Genomic DNA, 21,849 nt, shown 5'->3' on the forward strand with positions numbered 1-21,849 from the left:
CAGATTTAAATTTAATAATTGACACTGTTCAAGATAGTGTGATCCACATTTCTTCTGCAAATCTTCCCTTCACACCCCATTTACAACCCCCAAGTAAGGCAGCTCTTGAATTTGTGTCAGAACACCAGACAAGGAATTCAGCACATCATAGATTTAAAATTTATTGTTAATGTATCCCTCTTAGCTCAAAATTTCTTCTTTTTGTGTTGTAGCGTCCCTCTCCCCACTTGTAAACTTGTAGCCTCCTTCTCCCCTCACCCCTTACTTTGCCCCCCTGCAGCCTCCATCTCAACCCCACACTCCCCTGTAGACATCTTTCCATTCCACACACCGTGTGTGGCCTCCTCCTCCTCCTGTCCCTAAGCACTCTTGCAGATGGAACCCCCAGACCCAGTCTCTGCATAAGGCCACCCCATCAAAATGCCCCCTCACTTCCCAGCCTCGGCTAAAGTTCCATCTCCATCCCAGCCTCAGTGAAAGGATTCACATCCCATTTTCCATTTTGGCTACAATAAGTCCCTCACTGCCACCACTTAGCTACCTAACTGATCGCTGCTTGAGCGAACCTGTCTGTGTTTGGAGGAGCAATTCTTCACCATTTCCATCCATTCTATTTACAGGGTGACTTTTCTGTGATTGCTTGCTCTTGTGAATGAGTTTTCCTGGCTATTTGGTGCTTTTCAATGGCAGATTTGTCTGCTGACCCATATATATTGAGTGGTGCCTTTCAAATCAGTTCTACTGAAAATTCATTTAGCTTTTGAACATAGCTGCATTATCTATCACAGGAGATGAGTTTCCTATGTTTGCTAATACTTGTAAGAATTGCAAAATTAAATCCAACAATATTGACACGAGGACTCAAAGGCTGTTCCATGTGCAGTTCTGCAATTCTTGATATTTGCAGAGATTTGTCATTTATTGCTTTCCCTTTACTGAGGCCTGCATTGTGTTTTCTATATTTTTAATTGCTTTGGTACAGCATTAACTTCTGTTACATTTAAAAGAGAAATACAGCTACCATTGCGTAGGTATAAATGATTCTTTTCCCTTGAGTATATCAGATTAAGGGGTGAACTAATTGACGTGTTACAGTTGATTCGAGGATGTTATAGGGGGACAGAACTTATTTTCTCTGGCAGATGATTCCAGAACAAAAGGCCATAACCTTAAAATTAGAATGAGGCCATTAAAAGGCAAAATCAGGAAGCACTTTGTCACCCAAAGGGTAGCGGAAATATATAATTCACTCTCCAAAGACCTATAGAAACTAGTTCAGTTGAAAATTTCTGAAGTGAAGAAGAGCTTTTTGCTAGGTAACAATGTTAGTTTATGTGGACATAAGCCAAGACTAATGGAACAAAGATACTGATTAGCAGTTAATTAATATAACAAGGAACAGACTCAGTGCTAAGTCTACATTTGTTGGAAAGTTCACCCATTAACTTGCCAACGATAGAAAAAATTTAAGTTGCTACTTCATGAAGTAGCATGTTTAAAACTTTTGTTAGGCCCTACTTGCTTGTCTGGGCTGATGTTTCCATGCTCTCCAGAAATCTAACTTGCCAGCAGCAAAGTCAATGTGGAAAATGTTCAATAATGCAGCTGGCCTGGAAGAATTACCCCAGAACTTTGGAATAGTTTTTCCCACCATATAAGGAATAATCTTTGGGAGGAGCTAGTCAGTTCTAGTTTGTAGTCAGTTGGTTTTACATTCTACAGCCATGTGACATAGATGTAGGGCTGAACTTGCCCATATTTTGGATAAATGTCCACTTCGGGATTGTTAGAAGATCTTGTCAGTGGTAAATGTCTCTGCTTCTGCTGCCATACCATTACATGAGATGTGCACCATAGAGACCAGTTGCTCATTTAATTAAATTTTGTGTGGAAGTTTCTGTGAGAAAGGTTACCATGGGCCTTGCTGGACTGGACACCGAATCTCACTTGAAATGCACTTTGTCTAAAAATGGGAAATTCAGTCCAGTGTCATCTCTTACCGAGCATTAATGTGATCAGTTTTAAGCTAATGTAACCTATTATTTTACAATTGTGTAATAACCTACTTCTTATTACTCAGCTATGTGCCTCTCCTGCTGAAAACATTTTAGTGGTTAATCCTTCACCACTTAATATTAATTAGCCCCTTAGACTTATATTCCGAAAAGAATTAGTGGCAGCAGATCATCTCAACAGGTAGAATCAGGTGCTGATTGCAGGCATCTGTTTGTTGTTTTAGTTCGCTAATACAGATAGACAGTTGATGATTTATTTTAAATTTCTGATAGATTATTAAATTTGTAAAGAAGCAACAGTTTATGATATATCAGTTAATTAGATAGAGTATCCAACTGTGATACTTGGGCATGGTTCACTGATACACAAAGACATATAGGATGCCCCCACAGATGGTTTGTTAAAGTGGTGGGGGCAGCATCTTGCTCTCTAGCCAAGGTGATAAGGAAGTCTTCCCTTCATCTTCCTCCTCTCCTTATGCTCTGTCTTCCATCTGCCTGGTAAGGATTTCCTGAAGACTGCTCTCGGGGGAAAAATGACCCTGCCCTGTGTCAATTGTTGCTCCATGCGCAGATCCTCAAGTGCAGATTTGACTTAGCGCTATGCAGTTACTCTAGTGTGGAATCTTGGCCCCTGTGTAGCTTGTGGTTCCTCTGACTGACTTGGGCCTGGAGCTGTTATTGCAGCATGGAATTGGCCTACCCTCTGTGGTCTTTCCCTGGCACTTTCTATGCTGAATACTGTTCTCTGAGCCTGGCATTTAGTGTTATAGCATATTTTTAGGAGCAGGTCATATTCTCTGCGTCAATCAATTGTGTGAACTCTTTGGCCAGTGGTCCAACTCATACTGTTGGATGATAGTCATCTCCTTGCTTGTGTTTATCATTTTCTGTAAGCTTCTTTTCAAAAATGACACACTGATAATGAGATATATTTGGCTTCTAATAAATTGTTGATGCTATTCAATGAACATCGTGACCTCTTTTTTTATATAAGTCTTCCTTTTGTTTTGATATGCCAGAAATATGGGAAGTTATGTACTGATGCAATAGCTATTGAAATCTCAGATAATGCAGCAAATACTTGGAAAATTCAGTTTTTAAGGGATCCCTGCATTCGACACTTTCAAATAGAAGCTGTCATCAATTTCAGCATAAGTTAGATCAAAGGAATTCTAGCCAAGTGATTTATCCTGTGCACAACCATTTAAAGCTTTCCGTGTAAAAATAAAAGGTTACATAAAACAGGTAGAAAAAACTTTTTAAAAAAAACATATCCTGATGCTTCTCTGAAACATAATTTCTGGTGTCCCTTTGGAGTTGTCTTGCTTAACTCAGAACTGTCTCGAGCTTCCATGCTTTTGTTGTTGCAAGACCAAATAATTGCAAGAACGTTATAGTGACATCTAGTGTTAGCCAATATAATCATTGCTACCTCGGACCTCCCGAAGGTGAATCAATTGTGAATGCACTTTTTACAATGTTTCAGAAATTGAAAACAAATCGTCATTTTTAAACTGATTCTAAACAACAAGAATTGGCATGAAGAGATGTTAGATTAGAAGACGACAAGCTTGTGCATAAAAAAAAGGCATTTTCAGGAGTGCTTTGAAGTAAGTACATAAGGTAAAAAGGTAGGAGCATGGTGTTGCAGAGCTTGGAGCCTTGGAAACTAATGGCATGGCCAATGGTGAGGAATCAAAATACTTACTAAGAGGGCTTCTTGGATAGCATTAAAAAACAAAGAATATTTCCTTTCACTGGTCCTTGAAAATCACTGTGTTTCCCTTTTATCTAAGACAACTATCCAGCTAACTTGGCACAGATTGGAATTTAATGTTGAGCATTTTTAGTTTAGATTTTAAAGAAAGGAGTTCGGAGGAAGGGTCACTGGACCCAAAAGGTTAACTCTTAATTTCTCTCCACAGATGTTGAGTTTTTTCAGCAATTTTCCTCTTTTTAATTTTTAGACTAGATGTGTTTTTGATTTTCTTTACAAGTCTGTCCAAAGATTTGGCTGGCTGCTTCAGAATCTGAACTGAGCTTCATTTTCAACATACAATCTGTGACCTCCAGACTGCTACCCTTTTGCTTCTGAAACATCTCCTCACCAAAGATGCTGAATTCCTGACCTTTGACTTTTGCCCCTAGAACGCCTTCTCCTTGTCTCCATTGTCCATGAAGGCCAGTTGTTCAGAACCATATAGGCTGAGTGCTTGTTTGCACAAACTTGGCAACAGTTGGATTAGAATCTTCTTGTAAAATTGCATATTTCCCTGTGCCTCACATAATTGATTTTAATGTCCTTAACGTTATGCTCATATCTCCTCCTGTTTTCAACAGCCACCAGAAAAACCATCTGACCTTCTATTTGACCATATTAATTCCATCCCTTCACTATTTTGTTCTTCATATTCCAGCCCCTCCTTCTCCGTGCACACAGTTTTCCTCCACCCTTGTAAGTGTTATGAATATTTGTTTGCATTTGGGAAGCAGTGTGTAGATTTAAAATGTCATGGTCATAGATGATAGTGACTTCAGCCAGTCTTCCATTGAATTTGTTGAATTTTTTTTCTTTAGTGTATGCTTAAAGATAATGTTGAGTTTTGTTCATTTGCAGATTTTAATGTGGAACTACAGCTGGATAGACTAAAACAGAAGGGTGCGATCAAGAGAGCTATGTTTCTTCACAGTTCTCTTTCTTCTTATGAAAAGAAAATGAAAGTAGAAAATAGCCGAAGAAAAGTTTGTGAAGAGTTGCAAGCCTTTCTGAGAGTAAGCCTTTACTGTATCACTTGTTATGCTCAGCACTTTTAGCAGCATCAATGGAAAGAGAAACTGATTTAATGTGTCGAGTCCAAGGACTTTCCTACTGAAGATTTAGAAGGTTCTTGCTCTCCTTTCTGTCCTCAAAGTACAGACCATTTTCAGCTAAGGCAGCAAGTGAGTAGTCATCACTTGTCCCAGCTGCCTTCGAATTAGTAGCACAAGGATAAGTCTGCTATTGTCTCCATGAGTAGACCAATATTGTGGATGCTAATGGATATAATCTTGTAGCTGCTCTATTGGCATAATACATGAGTGTTGTGTTGTATCCAGCACAAGCCTTTTGAAGAGTGCCAGTAATTAAATATCAATTTGGAGGGTTGTTGGGTCACATACAAGTTTGAATTCTTTTCTACTGAGTTGGTATTCTGGGCAATGTCATGTGATGAAGCACCATGTGGAAGATATGACCTTAGTTTGTACAATGATGGTGAACCTCCAGCATTCCAAAAATAGCTTTGGAGATATAGATGCAGAAGTCACACCCCTGACCATAGTGCTTACCATCTTCATGGAGCTGGGGTTTGGAAAAGGGGTAACGTTCCAAGATGCATGTTCATGTTTCAGGGGCAGCTGCTCATATAAGACAGCAGTTGCCTTCAGTCATGTTTGCTTTTTGTTCACCATGAGTGGGAAACATAACGTGCAGGTTAGACTTGATAACAGGAGGTCTACACTTTGCAGAGTTGCTTGGATAGGTGGAATAGCCTTTTGCAAAAGTAAGGTTTCCTTTTGGATATACTCCTGACAGATTTTGGAAGTAGGCCAAATGCTTTTTGTGAAAGGTTGGCTTCTCTTTGGGGTCATTAAATATCTGTAAAGCATGTATAAGCTCATTGAAGCTGTCATGGCATTTAAAACGCCTGCCTTTAAATATTTCAGAAACAAATCTATCTTGGAATGTTTTTTCAAGTGTTTTAAAGTGCTATTTAACGCTGTTCACGTAAGCCAGATTAATTACAGAATTAGTATTGCTTTACTGATTTCATAACTTTTGGTAATTAAGGAAGAATGACTCTCGATTCACAATTTGATTGAAAGCTGCAATAGTTTTTAAACTCTGACATGGGACTATGAACTCCAGTGTTTGCTTTTATTATGGGTAAACTGGGTTTCTAATCAAGAGGAGTGCTTTTTTTTAAATAATGAAATCTCCAATAGATTCAAGAGCTTGATTTGATTACAGCATGAGTGCTTAGGTCTGCCCACAGTGGACACTGGGTAAGTTGGGATGTCACAAGTAAGGATAAAGGATGGTGGGTGGAGATGGGAATTGGCATTGGTTCAGAATAAATTGGAATAAGGTCTGAAAAGCTCCATGGGCAGATGTGGTGGAGAGTCATAAGATGGCATGGAGAGTCCAGGGATCATTGTGATGAATATAGAGGTGGGTGTGGGCATAGTTTGGTATGGATAGTAATGGGGAAGGAGGGAGGTCTACTTTGTTTCCTTTCAAAATTTCAATACAGTGTGAGTCTCAAGGCAGATCTATTGTGTCCAAAAATCTGCACCCAGCAGTCTCCACAATGCTTCTGAACCCACCCATCACGATTAATGAGAATTTGCTCCACTCAGGAACAGACATCTAAAGCTCTGGGACACTTCCTCCTTGGGTTGGGTTTGCAGAGCTGGGAATAGTCCTGACTATAAATTCAGGATAGGTCTTCTCTCACCAGAGAGACTAAAATTTAGAAATGGATTGCCCTGGAATATTTTCTGTGTTGGTAGGTGGTGTGCTTAAAAAAAAAAGTCATTCTGAAATGTACCATATATCTTTACCGACAAGGAAAAGCTAATAAGGGAAGTTTTTTTAAAATATGTGGAAATTCCAAAATAATGAGGACCTTCATTAACAGGTTTTTTTTTCTATAACCAATAGGTTGCAGGATATAATTTTGTAGATATCCTTTGAGCCCAGTGCTGAAAAGTTGCAGTTATATATAAGTTTGTCCTCCAGATAGTGACTAAATTAGACACTATTTAGAAGACAAACTTATATAAGTGAACTTTTCACTAAAAGCTAAGGCAAAATTTAGCTCCTCTTTCTCTTTTTGATAATTAATATAGTTTGCATTAACCTGTTTCATTTTTTGTGCAAGTCTGCTTCAGTAGAACATTAATTGAATACGAACAGCTGCAAATACCAATGTACTTGGGAGGAAAAAAAAGAGGCCTGTTGTATTATAAGAGGGAAGTGTCTGGTATGCTCTATACTTGCTGCAGCATGCACTGAAAAGTATTTCTTATGATCTGCTGTATTGCTTTAAACTGCTGCAGCACCAGTGTTTTGTGATGTGGTTTTTATGTTTGATCCTGATTTCTGTTTGCTTTTAGATTTTAAGTAGTCCCAAAGATTGTCATTATTAACGTAATACTCTTGCCATCCGAACAAACCTGGGAATGTCGAGCAATTTATGATGACAGTGCATTTTCTAATGCAGTTATAAAATTTTAAAATGTCTTGGTTTACTATGAAGCATATAATGTGCTATAACTTTCATCATCTAGCTTGTAGGAATTTAATTGTGTTTGAAAGATATAAATGAAGCATTTATTTTTTTTAATTTAAAGGATGAGAATGAATTCAGAGATAAACTGACTCCAATTGCTATCTATATGGAGTATAGCCTGGATGTACAGACCCCAACAGATGGGAATGGACTTCAACCAATCCTCAACCAATTTACCCCAAATAATATCACCAAGCAGGTCAGTAACCAACACATTTCTCTGTCTGTGAATTTGTCCCGACATCTGCAAGTTTGGCAATTCATCTTTTCTCATTTTTTTTTTCTGAATTGTATTGACCCAACGGTTTTAAAATGCTTAATGTTGCTAAAATCAACTTTTATCCCTTTCTTAAATTTATTTCTCTCTGTCCCTTTTCCCAAAGCCCTCCAAATACTCAGGCCATGGACCATTCCCTGGCCATGAAAGCAGGTAAGGAACCTGATTGACCCATACATCACTGCAAACAACATGGTTTTAGGAGAAGTGCAAGAGCAATCTGGTTGACTGCCATTAAATATTCCTGTCCTGGTAGGCAAATGCCAGGTTTCAACTCATTACTATTCCATTTGCCTTTGTCCATGCCTCCCCATCCTCTCTCTGATATATATCTGAGATCAGGCGCTCTGTGTGATCCATAATGACAACTTTTTAAATTACTCGTCATTCTAGTATATCTTGGCCAGTTTGAGATCCTATTTAATACAAGTTGCAAGATTTTGAACAATCGCTTATTCAGGTGGGGTGAAACTATTTATTTACAGTGCATGACTTTGTTTTGTTCAAAACATGATCTGTGCAGGAACTTGAAAGAAAACCATTTGTTTCACCGTTCATCTTAATGTTGTATGCATCTCCTGGAGATTGCTACAATGCAAAGCCATCACTCTCCATATGGATCTTCAAAAACTCTGCTCATCTATGTTCTTTTAGCGGAGGAAATAACATTTTATTTTTCTCCTGATTACCATTTGTTCCAAATTTAAGTCCATTTGTATTCTGGGGGCTGACAGTGATTTGACCAAAGTACCTACTCTATTTGTGGATAATTATGTGATAGTTGTTTAATTTATTCTTTCTCAGGCACGTATTTTACTGGATTGTGGTGATGATAACATCTGCAAACCTGATCTTAAACTGTCTGTGAGAGGGTATGTTCAAAAAGATTGCAACTAGTCTTTCCTTTAATTTGTTAATACAACATTATTTTAATTAAATTTTCAAACAGGTTTCACTTTTTTAGCATGCAGTATAATACTTGAAGCTCTTAATTTAAAAATGATGCTTCTGTCCTCTTTAGGGATCGAAAACAATTGTACATTGGTGATGATAATCCCTTAACCCTGCATATAAATGCGCAAAATGAAGGTGAAGGGGCCTATGAAGCAGAGTTATACATCATATTGCCACAACAAGCGGATTATGTTGGGGTTGTTCGCAATAATAAAGTAGGCAATTTGTTTTTTTTTGTTATTAACCTTGTGGTGGTACACAGGACTAAAATTTATATCACACCATAACCCACTGCAGGCACACCAACAGAAATGTTATTATAAGCTTCCAGCACAATGTCTCAGATTTGACTAAATGCAAAAGGGAAATAACACAAATGGTAATGTTATAATCTCAAAAGAGCATTCTGGCATTATAAAAAAAGGAAATGTTGATTAACTCAGCAGAAATATGTTTATAATATAAGTGAGATTAAATGTCCCCCTCTGGGAGTATGTTTGAAGTTAGATAAGGGCATTTAAATCAGCAATTTGCTTCTTCTCACTTCCACTCGATTAAGTTTACAGCATGGATACTTATGAGTAGTTTCTAACTGAAATACGTAAGTAGAGAATTAATGCCCACTTCAGGGCAGCATCCTGTAGCCACTGTTATTCAATGAAAATAACATGACAATCGAGGAGACCTTTCTCAGTGAAGGCAAAATAAGGCTCTTAGAAGCTTTTTAAGCAGAGGGTGACAACTCTGTTTCCTGGAATAAGTTCCACCCTATGTGTGTAGTTAACCAAATCGTTCCATCGATAAGTATAGTTGAAGGCATATAGTATCCGCATTTTATTTAGAATGGATGGATATTATTACATTATTGGTATGACATTAAATTATAGTTAACTATTATTATAACATCTCCATCATTTTGATGAAAAGGATAGCAGGTACATGGGAACACCACCATCCTAACTGAGTGCATTATCACCATTCCTTCACTTGGCTTGTGTCAAAATTCTGGATTTCAAATTTCCTCGACGACAGTTAATAATGAGAGGCTTTACCAAAGCCAGAGTTGGAAACATGGCCATCAAGTCTGGGCATTTGACACTGGTAGCAAATGCTGAACTAGATTAACTTAGGTGCCTTGATGACATTTTCATGATAAAAAATAATTAACAAGGAGATTCATAGAATCAGTCAGTTAGTTGATTTGCAATAAAAGAAAAGACGGGCCTGGAAATAAAATTTCCTGGAAACAAAATGGTTCATAATTCAAATGCAGAAGTAGTAATATGTTTCCACAGTTATTAAAAATTTCCTTATTTAACATTTGGATAATTTATATTACTATTGAACTGGCCTTGTACAGATGTGTGGCCAGGTTAACAGGCTGAGCCAGTTAAGCAATTATATAACCATGTGTAATATAGCAAGGACCGCAGATTTTAGAAATAAATTGGGGAGTATATGCTCTTCATTTATGGTTGGTGCTAAAAGTTACACATGTCTAATCTTTGTTTTTCAGAGTCTTACAAGATTGTCTTGTGCTTACAAGACAGAAAATCAAACACGGATAGTAGTTTGTGACCTTGGAAACCCCATGAAAGCAGGAACAAATGTGAGAAAGTTTATCTTGATACTTGAGGAGTTATTATTCAGAGCTGTTCCTCGTTCCATTGTATCAATTACAGATAAAGTTCTTTGTATCACTCACCACCACAACCCTTTGCCTCCCCAATTCTTCACCTTCTGTATCCGTTGCAAGATTACACTATCCCACATCTTAATTAGAACTGTGCTTTCAAAATTCAAACCATTTAGCCCTTGGCTCTCCATTTGCCACATTTCTGCTGGTACTGATTTGCTTGACTGCGCCCACACCTCCACCTTTTGATGCTGTAATCCTGAATTAATACACTCTCTCTTTCTCCCATCCTGGCTGTTCCCATGCTGCGATTGTCATTTTTGCTCCCTGAAATGATAAGGATTCAGTCTTGAGATAACAGATTTAACCATCCACCACTGGATCTGGCTGGACCATTTAAAATGCTATCAACTTCTAGTTCCATCTGGTCGTTATTCAAAGATTGAACCTAAATTGCAACAGTCATCCAGAACTTTTTTTCATAATTTAGGATATCACTATAAACCCCGACCCCTTGCTTTGATCCTTATCTCCAACAGTTAGTTCAAAGAGGCTTTTTTCATTAAGATTGATCAGATCACCTACTTCTGCCACATATCTACCTTCTGTGCCCACCTGGACAAATGTTCCCCTGCCCTAATTCTGAGCTCCTACCTCTGTTTTGTTTGTTTCTTATTTCATGCTGTCTCTGAGCTTATATTGTCCATAATATCTAGCTCTTGTTTGCTCAATCTTATTCCCACTAAATTGGTGATCCCATAGTTTCTCTTCCTGGTCTCCATGTTAACTAAGATTATAAATGGCTTTCTCAAGGTGTTTTACTCTTTAAATCTGCCAGAATTGCCTATCTCCACAAAGAAAACTAACCCTTATCCAATACATGTGACAACCAGTGTAATTGTGACAAAAGTAAACTTTCCCTCCTTTATTTGTCTGCAACTTTTGACATGGTTGTCAGCATCATTATTCTCCAGCATCTTTTTAATCTTGTCCATTTAACTGGGACTGTTCTCCCTTGGCCCTTTCGTCTCTATCCACTCATAGCCAGAGAACCAATTACTGTACAATACAATTCCTAAAACTGCAACATTTACCTCTGATGGCCCTTAGGATAGGAGTGAACCCATACATTTATATGGGAAATTTACCTCCCCGGCAGACCCCTGGTCCCGGTTCTGGAACATTCCATTTAATACGATTGGGCCGCAATAAACTGTGGGTAACTGAAACCGCAGAAAACAATTCCGTGGGTATGGCAGTCGCCCTGTTATGTTTTCTATCATTAACTTCCTTTATAACATCAAAACTAAAGGTTAGTGATTGACATAATTAAATTGAACACCTTAGTAAAACTTGCTTTCTTTTCACTGAAACATTCTTAACATAATATCACTTAGGGTTTGAGATATTGTGCCTCCATCTTGTGGATTTGGTACTCATTGATTTGCGTGATGAGTTGGCACGCTGCACGGATGTTGTGCCTTCTTGCATGTACTATTGCTGCTGTTGCCTCACTTGATGTTGGTTTGATACAAATGGTAGCGTAGCAGTTGGATATGGCACTCTGCCTACTTAATTTACATGAATTAATAGTTCCTAAATCAAAATGAAATAAGATGATGATCTAATTGACTATGTTCAACTGACATCCAGAATCGAATAAGATGAAATTTCCTCCAGTTACATATTTGGAGGACTGAAGCCATTGATTTCAGTTCCAATATCAAATTCCACTCCTTAACTTCTCCACTTTCCCTGAAAACTTTCAAGATTAGACTAGTCATTTTGCAACATCAGTATCACATTCAATCCCAAGATTAGAATTTAACTTCTTATTCATGCCTTCAGTGATGGCGCCTATTTCAGTTTTCATGACATTGTCCAAATTTGCTCCTTCTCAGCTCATCTGTTGCTAAAAGCCTTATTCATACCTGTGGTACCTCATAAGTGAACGGGTCTTGGTAAGCTAAAGGTCCAAACACTGCCACAGTTTAACTCTCACCAAGACCCTGATGAGTCTTGTGTTCACTGACCTGTATTGGCTCCCAAACAAACAATACCTTGATTTTGATATTATCATCTTTGTCTTCAAATCCCTCCATGATTTTGTCATCTAACTTCATAATCATCTCCGGCTGCCACAATCCTATTAGATATCAGTGTTCCTCTAATTCTGGCCTCTTGTGAATCCCCAGTTGTGACCTTGCTTTCAGTCACCTAGGCCCTAAGCTCTGCAATATGCTTCATACCTTCTCTGCTTCACTCTCTCATTTCCTCCTTCAACCCACTTATTGTCTCATGAAAATTACAAATACTTCTTTCTGTCACAATTAAGCAAGATAAATGAGCACAACATGAAACCATTGGAGCATGAATCATTTGTCTCATCTAACTTAAAATCTATTCATGTGGCTTGCTGTCGTATCCCCTTTCATAAATGCCCCTGTCTCGCATCTTGGGATATGTTATTATGTGTAAGTTGCTATATGATCCTAAGCTGTTGAATGGAATAACTCCATCATTTTGGTAAGACTGCTTCTTTGATGGAACTACAAAAATCAGGCCAGAATCTTACTATGGCGGGCTTCTTGGAATGACCCTGTCAGGCTGTCTCTGGCAGCTATTGAACACAGTATTCCAGGCCTAATCTGGGATCAGAACTTCATTTTAAAACATGGAAGGGAATGACTCTTTCAATCACTACTTTTTGTCTGTACTTGTTTGCCCATAGGCAAATTCATTTTTAATCAATAGACTTGCACTTGGGAGAATGGAAGAGGCAGCAATTTGACAAAACATGTCCTTGAATAACTTTCCAGCTGCTTTTATTGTAACATTAGCTGCTGAGTCTAGAGGTTAGCTTGCTTTACTGAAGCCTTGAAAGATCTGAAACTGATTTTTGTTCCTTAGCTCTGGGCTGGTCTTCGATTTAGTGTACGTGAGCTGCAAGATGCCGAGGCAGCTGTTACCTTTGACCTGCAGATTCGAAGGTAAGTTTTCGTTTTTCCCAACTATTTATCAACTCTTATGAACATTGTAGTATGTGAGACAGTGTTGGGGATGAAACTAATTATGCAGTGGGCGGATTCGCTCGTACCGGTCCAATTTAGATAAGTAATCGTGCGACGCAAGCCTTGAGTTATTGACTGTTTACTCGTGAGCTCACGGGGAGAGACAAGGTGACCTAATGGTCACAAGTCACTCCAATGAGTTACAGAGAGTTGTGTGATTGTATACGTTACAATCATTTAACAATTAGCAAATTGTTAATTGCAGTGTAATGAGTAAGTAGGCACTTTGCCCAGTCACTAGCCCCAGTCACGTAGTGTCTGGACAGTGTTGGTTAGTGGCTGATAAACAAGTGTTAGTATTACAATAAATTCTTAAATAAGAAGAACATTCCCATGCTGGGAAACACTATCAGGTGTTAGTACAGCTGCAAGGTCAACCACCTCACTGAGCCTTGGAACATGCAAACTTAACAAGCAGACACTAATATGGGATTTAAAATGGATTTCGGGCGTTTAGTATGTGACAGATGATTGTTTTGGTTATAACAAATCTCCCACAACAGGTTACCAAAATCCACATCACAATTGTTTCCCTCTGTTACTAAGGATAGTCACCAAACTAACTTCTATTTCACACATTGGCTTGTTTTTTAATCATCAACATGAACAAGGAACAGGAGTAGGTCACTTGATCCTTTGAGCCAGCTCCCCCATTCAATAAAATCATGGATGATCTGAATTTACCCTCAACTGTATGGTATGGGGTACTGACAACTCACTTGACTACAATTAATTACAAGGTAAAACTGGTCCTCACCCTTAACAATTTCTCCTTCAAATCCTCACACTTCCTCCAGACCAAAGGGGTAGCCATGGGCACACGTATGGGCCCCAGATATGCCTGTCTCTTTGTTAGCTACGTAGAACAGTCGATCTTCCATAATTACACCAGCACCACTCCCCATCTCTTCCTCCACTACATTGATGACTGCATTGGCGCCACCTCATGCTCCCGCGAGGAGGTTGAGCAATTCATCAACTTCACCAACACATTCCACCCTGACCCTAATTTTACTTGGACCATCTCTGACATCTCCCTCCTTTCCTGGACCTCTCCATCTCCATTAATGATGACCGACTTGACACCGACATTTTTTACAAACCCACTGACTCCCATAGCTACCTGGATTACACCTCATCCCACCCTACCTCCTGCAAAAATGCCGTCCCGTATTCCCAATTCCTCCGCCTCTGCTGTATCTGCTCCCAGGAGGACCAGTTCCACCACAGAACACACCAGATGACCTCCTTCTTTCGAGATCGCAATTTCCCTTCCCACATGGTTAAAGATGCCCTCCAACGCATCTCGCTCACATCCCACACTTCCGCCCTCAGACCTCACCCCTCCAACCGTAACAAGGACAGAACACCCCTGGTACTCACCTTTCACCCTACCTACCTTCGCATAAACCAAATCATCCACCGACATTTCCGCCACCTCCAAACGGACCCCACCACCAGGGATATATTTCCCTCCTTACCCCTTTCCGCCTTCTGCAAAGACCGTTCCCTCCATGACTACCTGGTCAGGTCCACACCCCCCAACAACCCACCGTCCCCTGCCACCGCAGGAATTGCAAAACCTACATCCACACCACCTCCTTCACCTCCATCTAAGGCCCTAAAGGAGCCTTCCACATCCATCAAAGTTTTACCTGCACATCCACCAATATCATTTATTGTATCCGTTGCTCCCGATGCGGTCTCCTCTACACTGGGGAGACTGGACGCCTCCTAGCAGAGCGCTTTAGGGAACATCTCCGGGACACCTGCACCAATCAACCACACCGTCCTGTGGCCCAAAATTTTAACTCCCCCTCCCACTCTGCCGAGGACATGGAGGTCCTGGGCCTCCTTCATTGCCGCTCCCTCACCACCAGACGCCTGGAGGAAGAACGCCTTATCTTCCGCCTTGGAACACTTCAACCCCAGGGCATCAATGTGGACTTCACCAGTTTCCTCATTTTCCCTTCCCCCACCTCACCCCAGTTCCAAACTTCCAGCTCAGCACTGTCCCCATGACTTGTCCTACCTGCCTATCTTCTTTTCCACCTATCCACTCCATCCTCCCCCTGCCGACTTATCACCTTCATCCCCTCCCCACTCACCTATTGTACTCTATGCTACTTATTCCCCACCCCCACCCTCCTCTCACTTATCTCTCCACCCTTCAGGCTCTCTGCCTGTATCCCTGATGAAGGGCTTTTGCCCAAAACATCGATTTTACTGCTCCTCAGATGCTGCCTGGACTGCTGTGCTCTTCCAGCACCACTAATCCAGAATACAATTAATTACAAATAAAGGTCACTGAAGAGCCCCTGAATGGACTGGGGAGGCTCAGAAGGTCTATGTCAAAGTGATGCAGTCTCTTAATTTTCAACTGCCAGTCTCAATGTGTAGAGTCAGTGTGTGAAGTGACTGATGAAAAAGTTGCATGATTGTTACATAGCAGAGTGAAGTGGCTAACAATTGCCCATTTGTCCACTTGTACGCACCATGTCACGGCTGAACATCAGATCTGCCTATCTGTTCCATTCTGCTAAAGCCTTGACATGCATTGCAATCTTGAGCTAGTTCCCTCAGTATCTGGAACCATTAACTGGCTTCCAGCCCAGTTAGTGACACTCTACAATGCAGCCACAGTGCAGGGTCAGGACCCAGACAATGGTCGGGAAAGGGTGTCAGGTACCTCATGAATCCTGTGCTCACTGACTTACATTGGCTTCTGATTGAACAAAGCCTCTATTTTATTATTCTCATCCTTGTTTCTGCAACACTCCATGATCTCATGCCCTTTCTATTCTTGCAAATGCCTACATCCCTCCATGATACCTGCACTCCACTACTTCCAGCCTCTAGCAAATTTCCAGTTTAATTGATCCTCCTGTGGCAGTCAAACCTTCAGCTTTTGAGGCAGTAATTTTAGTGGACCCTGTTGGCCTTGAGAATTTTAGTCGGGCATCCACAGGTATGTTTGTGTCTGAAGGACCCAGACATGCTGAGTGTGTTCTGCCCGGAGACAGGTACATCCCCCTCAGCTTGAACTTCTACAGGGTTGAGAGCAACAAGCAAGTCAGAGGTGGAAGGCTTGGCAGATTGTGCTGAGAAGAGACGTCTGGGGGGGGAGGTATGTGGTTTCTTCTCAGCTGGATGCCTACAGTGAAAAAGGGGCATCTAGAATGTTCCCTTGCCTTGCAATTTGTGTTGAGCACCCATGGCTGGAGCAATGGAGTGCAGGTCTGTGTATACATTCAGCAGATACTAATTATTGCTGGACCTGGCGCTCTATGGCAGCACCAAACCTGCCCACAGATTTTGCCAGACACTCGCATGCTGGTGACAGCATGGTACAGATAGTGTTGGTGAAGTCTTCGAACATTTTGAGTCAGTTTGCCCGGTGCCTCTGACAAATTTATGCATTTCAATACAGTTCTGAATTGCAGACACTATGGGGTCCTCTCCTGCGTGGGGCAGAGCAGATACCTGGTCTCTGGCAGTCACGGAGTGTGAGAGATCGAGGGCATTTCTTCTTCAACTATGTTGACCAGATATCCCAAACTATTCTCATCCCATTTGCCAGCACTTGGCCCATAGCCCTCTAAACCCTTCCTATTCATACACCCATCCAGATGCCTTTTAAATGTTGCAATTGTACCAGCCTCCACCACTTCCTCGGCAGCTCATTCCATACACGTACCACTCTTTGCGTGAAAAGGTTGCCTCGGTCCCTTTTATGTCTTTCCCCTCTCACCCTAAACCTATGCCCTCTTGCTCTGGACTCCTCCACCCCAGGGAAAAGACTTTGTCTATTTTTCCTATCCATACCCCTCATGACTTTATCAACCTCTATGAGGTCGCTCAGGGAAAACAGCCCCAGCCTGTTCAGCCATTCCCTTTGGCTCAAATCCTCCAACCCTGGCAACTTCCATGTAAATCTTTTCTGAACACTTTCAAGTTTCACAACATCTTTCTGATAGGAAGGAGACCAGAGTTGCATTCAATACTCCAAAAGTGGCCTAACCACTGTCCTGTACAGCTGCAACATTAACTCCAACTCCTAATACTCTATGCTCTGACCAATAAAAGAAAGCATATCAAACACCTTCTTTACCATCCTATCAACCTGCAATTCCATTTTCAAGGAGTTCTGAACCTGCACACCAAGCTCTCTTTGTTCAGCAACACCTCCTAAGACATTACCATTCAGTGTATAAATCCTGCTAAGATTTGCTTTCCAAAAATGCTGAACCTCACATTTATCTGAATTAAATTCCATCTGCCATTCCTCAGCCTATTTGCCCACTTGGTCAAGATCCTGTTGTAATCTGAGGTAACCTTCTTTGCTGTCCACTACACCTCCAATTTTGGTGTTATCTGCAAACTTATGAACGATACCTCCTATGTTCATATCCAAAACATTTTTATATAAATAACAAAAAGTAGCAGACTCAGCCCCAATCCTTGTGGCACTCCACTGGCCATCAGTCTGAAAAACAACCCTCCACCACCATCCTCTGTGTCTTCTACCTTCGAGCCAGTTCTGTATCCAAATGGTTCCTCTCCTCGTAGGGTGTGGGGAGTTTAATATCAGGCATCTCTCTTGGCTTAATCCACTCTACTTTGGGCCATTTTCTCTTGGGATTAGACAGAAGTTGTTTGGGGGGTGGGGTGGGCACGCAGAATTAAATGCGATGAAATTATCTGGCATAATCTTTAGTGCTGGTGCAGCTGGAGGAAAGATGGGGAGATGAGTTGAGTGAGAGAGTAGGACAGTGGTCATGCACAGAAATTAGTGTGAGGTCACTGGGGTGGTTGAGAGCAATGAGGGAAGATGAAGCAGGGAAAAGTGTGTGTGGTAGACCATGAGACTGATTGATTGAAGGTGGATGCATTATCAGAGAAATATGGTACCATTTACCCTTGCAGAACAGAAAAACTCATTGACCTTCTTCCTGTATTTCTGGATGTTTCTCTGGACTGACCTGGGTGGCAAACTCAGACCCAGATTGGCAGAATGTGGTGGCATGGTCTCTTCTGCGGGTTCTGGGGAAGCGGGCAGTCCTCCCCTGCACCAGTCCATCCACCAGTACTTTCAGCACCAGCAGCAAAGTGGAATACTAGTTTCTTTCTGTCTGACATTTCTGGGGCATTTCAATGTGGGTCCAGACTGATGGCAGTTGACCTAATCTACCATTGCAGTTTAAATATTATATCAGTGCCAGGAAGTGCCGGAAGTGCCGATGTTTCCATCTGTATCGAGAGATAAGATACAATGAGGGTGCTGCCTTTGGGTGCAGGTAATGAGGTGAGCTTTGGCAAGTGGTGTGACAAATCTCTCTGTAGCTGATCGAGAGAAATCACAAAACCTAACAAAATTGACACTTGGGGCTAATTTCTGTTTAAGTTCAGTCTACTGGGCAAGTTAATATTTTCAAAATTAATATTGAAAATATCTTTGTTGGGTGAGGTAATTAAGTGATAACAGAGATCAAAATTGTAAATGGAACAAAGGAGTATAAATACTGTTCAGATAGAGGTAGACTAGATTTTTATTGAATCGCGGAGTTGGCTCAGTGAGCTGAATAGCTAACTCCTGTTCCAAACTTCCCACGAATTATCACACAGGAATGCTGACTTGGACTGTTCATCCCTTCTTATAATTTTTGGCTGTTTTGTGTATTTACTTTGCAGTTCCAATGAACACAATTCGACAAGTGAGATGGTTTCTTATACAGTTGACATTACTGTCCTAGCTCAAGTTGAAATACGAGGGTAAGAACGCAAAATGTAAACATGAGCACAAAAGTGCATTTGGATTAACTGTTGATTCAAAGTTATTTTTGAAGTTTGGCCATCAATGATCAGTGAAATGATTCATATAGAATTCATAAACATTTGTGCAATAATGGAACTAAGTTGAAAAATGGTAACTTCCTTAGGCAGACGTCATCAAATTAAACATCGGTAAGAATGCAAAAATGTATGATAGCCTATTATACACACCATGCAATTTTTTTTTTCATTGTGCCATGAGAAGGCAAATAGGGGAGTGCAAATAATGAGTGGATGATTTACGAAAGAGAGTTTTCTGCTCATACATAAGAACATGACAGAAGTCGGTAATTTGCCCCCTCAAAATTGCCCATTCAACAAAGACCATGGTTAATACTCCCTGGGCCTCAACTCCTCTCTTGTGTCAGCTGTCATAGCCCTCGACCCTCAAATGTTTCAAAACTCAGCCAATCTGCCTTTATAAATGCTAAAAAGCATCAAGACATCTAGTTTTCATGCTGGTTAGAAACAGTTGCTCCTTTAATTTGCCATGGCAGGTATCATTTTGTCACAAATTATCTAAGTTTCTTTCTGATCTAGCTGTTAAGAGTTTCAATGAAATGCAGTGTCATAGTGATAATGCTGCACCACACAGTGGGTAATAGATTGTCAGCAAAGATTGCAAACCAGACCATGATGCTATATTTGTTCCCAGTTTTTGTGTGGCTTGTTTTTTTGCCAGGTCCCAGACTAATTTTATTTTCAAAATTATTTTGTTCTCGTGAAGTGTTTCTTCTCCTGATCAGCTGTTTCTACCCATCGGAAATTGGAAGTCTAAACCGCAGAGTGAAGAGGAAGTGGGTCCACAAGTCACTCATGTCTACGAGGTTTGTGCTGATTGACATTTTGATTAATTTATCTTCTGAGTGTTCTTGGGCACTGCATTGTTACCTGAACCATCTTATCTCTTCTGAAACTACAATCATAACTCTATGCATATTGTAAATTATAACATAGCTCGATAAGTTAAATTGAGCTTATGTTTCTGTGTTTAATGTTGTTTTGCCAATAAGATTTGTCAAACCAAAATTACAACATGGTATATTTGACATGTAAGCAATGGGAGTTTGAAATGTTTTTGTTCTTGTTGTTAAACTTCATTGGTGGCTATTATACTGTAACTTTGGCTTTCTTACAACTTTTAAATTAGAATTAAAGCACAAAAGACAGTAAGAAAATCAAATGTCCTTGTGAGTTAAAACCTATTTTATTTTGAGTGCAGTGCATAGGATAATATCCCACAGAATTAACTAGTATTATCTTATAGTTTTTTTTCCAACTTAATTATTGGGAATTGAAGTCACCGAGCTTTTCAGCATTTATTTCCCATCTCCAGTTGACCTGCGAAGATCGTGAGGGATCGTTGTTGTGATGGAGGGAGGTTAAGACCAAAGTATTTTCAGTGAAAATGCTGTTAGGACATGCAATTGAAAACAGAGGTTGAAGAACTGCCTGCCATGTTAAAATGAAATCCATGATTGCTATTTCATTCAGTGTGCTGACATAAACTGCAGGATTACATAGCAGTATAAGTGATGCATGTCTGATTTTACATCCTTTCATGATCACAGTGGGGTGTCTGTCGTTTCAACTTCAGTCAAATCTCCAAGTGTCCATAAATTCTTTGAAGCGAAACTATTCGGTACAATCCTTGTTGGAAAATAGCTAAAGGAACTTAAATGTAGTAAATAGATTTTCATAATCAAGAACTTTTATTCCAAATGGTAAACTTATCAATAGAAAGTTAAGAACTCTGTTTGATTTCAGTGCGGATCTTGAGGTCTGCTCATGGTGACTAATGGGAGAATTGGCACAGTAAGAATAAAAGCTAAAGGTGGCATGATGACATGGGTTGGCACTCAGTTGGCACATGGTCTGTAAAGAGTCATGGGTGGGCAAAGGCATATAGGCAGACATAGAGAGAATGGTGACCATACTGGGTGGGTACTGAGACATTAACTGTCATGGAGGATATGGAGGAATTTGTGTACTGTGCTAAAAATATAATGTGGCACATGTTGACTTTGGGATTGCGTGGGGAGTGAGGGCTGAAGGACCTTTTTAAAAATTGTTTTCATTAAAATACATTCGCAAAAATGTTAGAACCCTGAGTCTGGCCTTTTGCCCATCTCAAGTCCGCACCTGGCAGCAGCCTCTGAGCACTTTCTGGGTTCAGGTATTGTAACAACTCTATATTCCTGGACTGGGAACAAAAATTTAGGCTTGCGTTTTTTTGGAATAACGGCACCATCCAGCATTAGGAAGACTGACTGATGAGGATATTGGTTGGAATATCTGCCAATAGACTCTTTGCAGATTAAAACTCTGAGAAGAGTCTTGTGTTGCAGCGATAAGTGGATCAGGTTCAAGTCCCACCTATCCTGAAGATGTATCAAAAATAATGTGAGTAGTTTGATTAAAGTAGCTCAAACTCCCCGCGATAAATGAAACAGTGGGATGTCCAGACATGACATGGCTTTCCTATGATTAAAAGAAATACATGCTACAGTTAAATCTTTTCATATAATAATAGATCTGGTGTATTGCAGAGCATTACACAAGTGTGTCTGCAAATATACAAATATACAAATATCATCAAATCAGTAGATATAGAATATAGTATGGAGGGAAATGTACAAAGGAAGGAGGGGAAAAAAAAGAGTTGTCAATGAAGAATCAACAGACCGGGACGTTATAAGTGGTCATGCGTTGCAGTTCTCTTTAGTTA

The 21,849-nt window shown here is 40.2% G+C and overlaps 1 protein-coding gene across 1 annotated transcript in view; it reads left to right on the forward strand.

Moving 5' to 3' along the window:
• itgav (integrin, alpha V) overlaps positions 1-21,849 on the forward strand; it is a 134,813-nt gene that overhangs the window by 90,213 nt on the left and 22,751 nt on the right. Inside the window, exons 17-24 of the mRNA XM_060827351.1 lie at positions 4,636-4,790; positions 7,413-7,550; positions 8,433-8,500; positions 8,650-8,797; positions 10,099-10,191; positions 13,129-13,208; positions 18,981-19,061; positions 19,849-19,948. Of these exons, the coding sequence (XP_060683334.1) occupies positions 4,636-4,790; positions 7,413-7,550; positions 8,433-8,500; positions 8,650-8,797; positions 10,099-10,191; positions 13,129-13,208; positions 18,981-19,061; positions 19,849-19,948 (863 nt within the window). The remainder of the gene's footprint in view (positions 1-4,635; positions 4,791-7,412; positions 7,551-8,432; positions 8,501-8,649; positions 8,798-10,098; positions 10,192-13,128; positions 13,209-18,980; positions 19,062-19,848; positions 19,949-21,849) is intronic.

This window comes from Hemiscyllium ocellatum, chromosome 7 (assembly GCF_020745735.1).
Source record: "Hemiscyllium ocellatum isolate sHemOce1 chromosome 7, sHemOce1.pat.X.cur, whole genome shotgun sequence".
NCBI classification, from domain to species: domain Eukaryota; kingdom Metazoa; phylum Chordata; class Chondrichthyes; order Orectolobiformes; family Hemiscylliidae; genus Hemiscyllium; species Hemiscyllium ocellatum.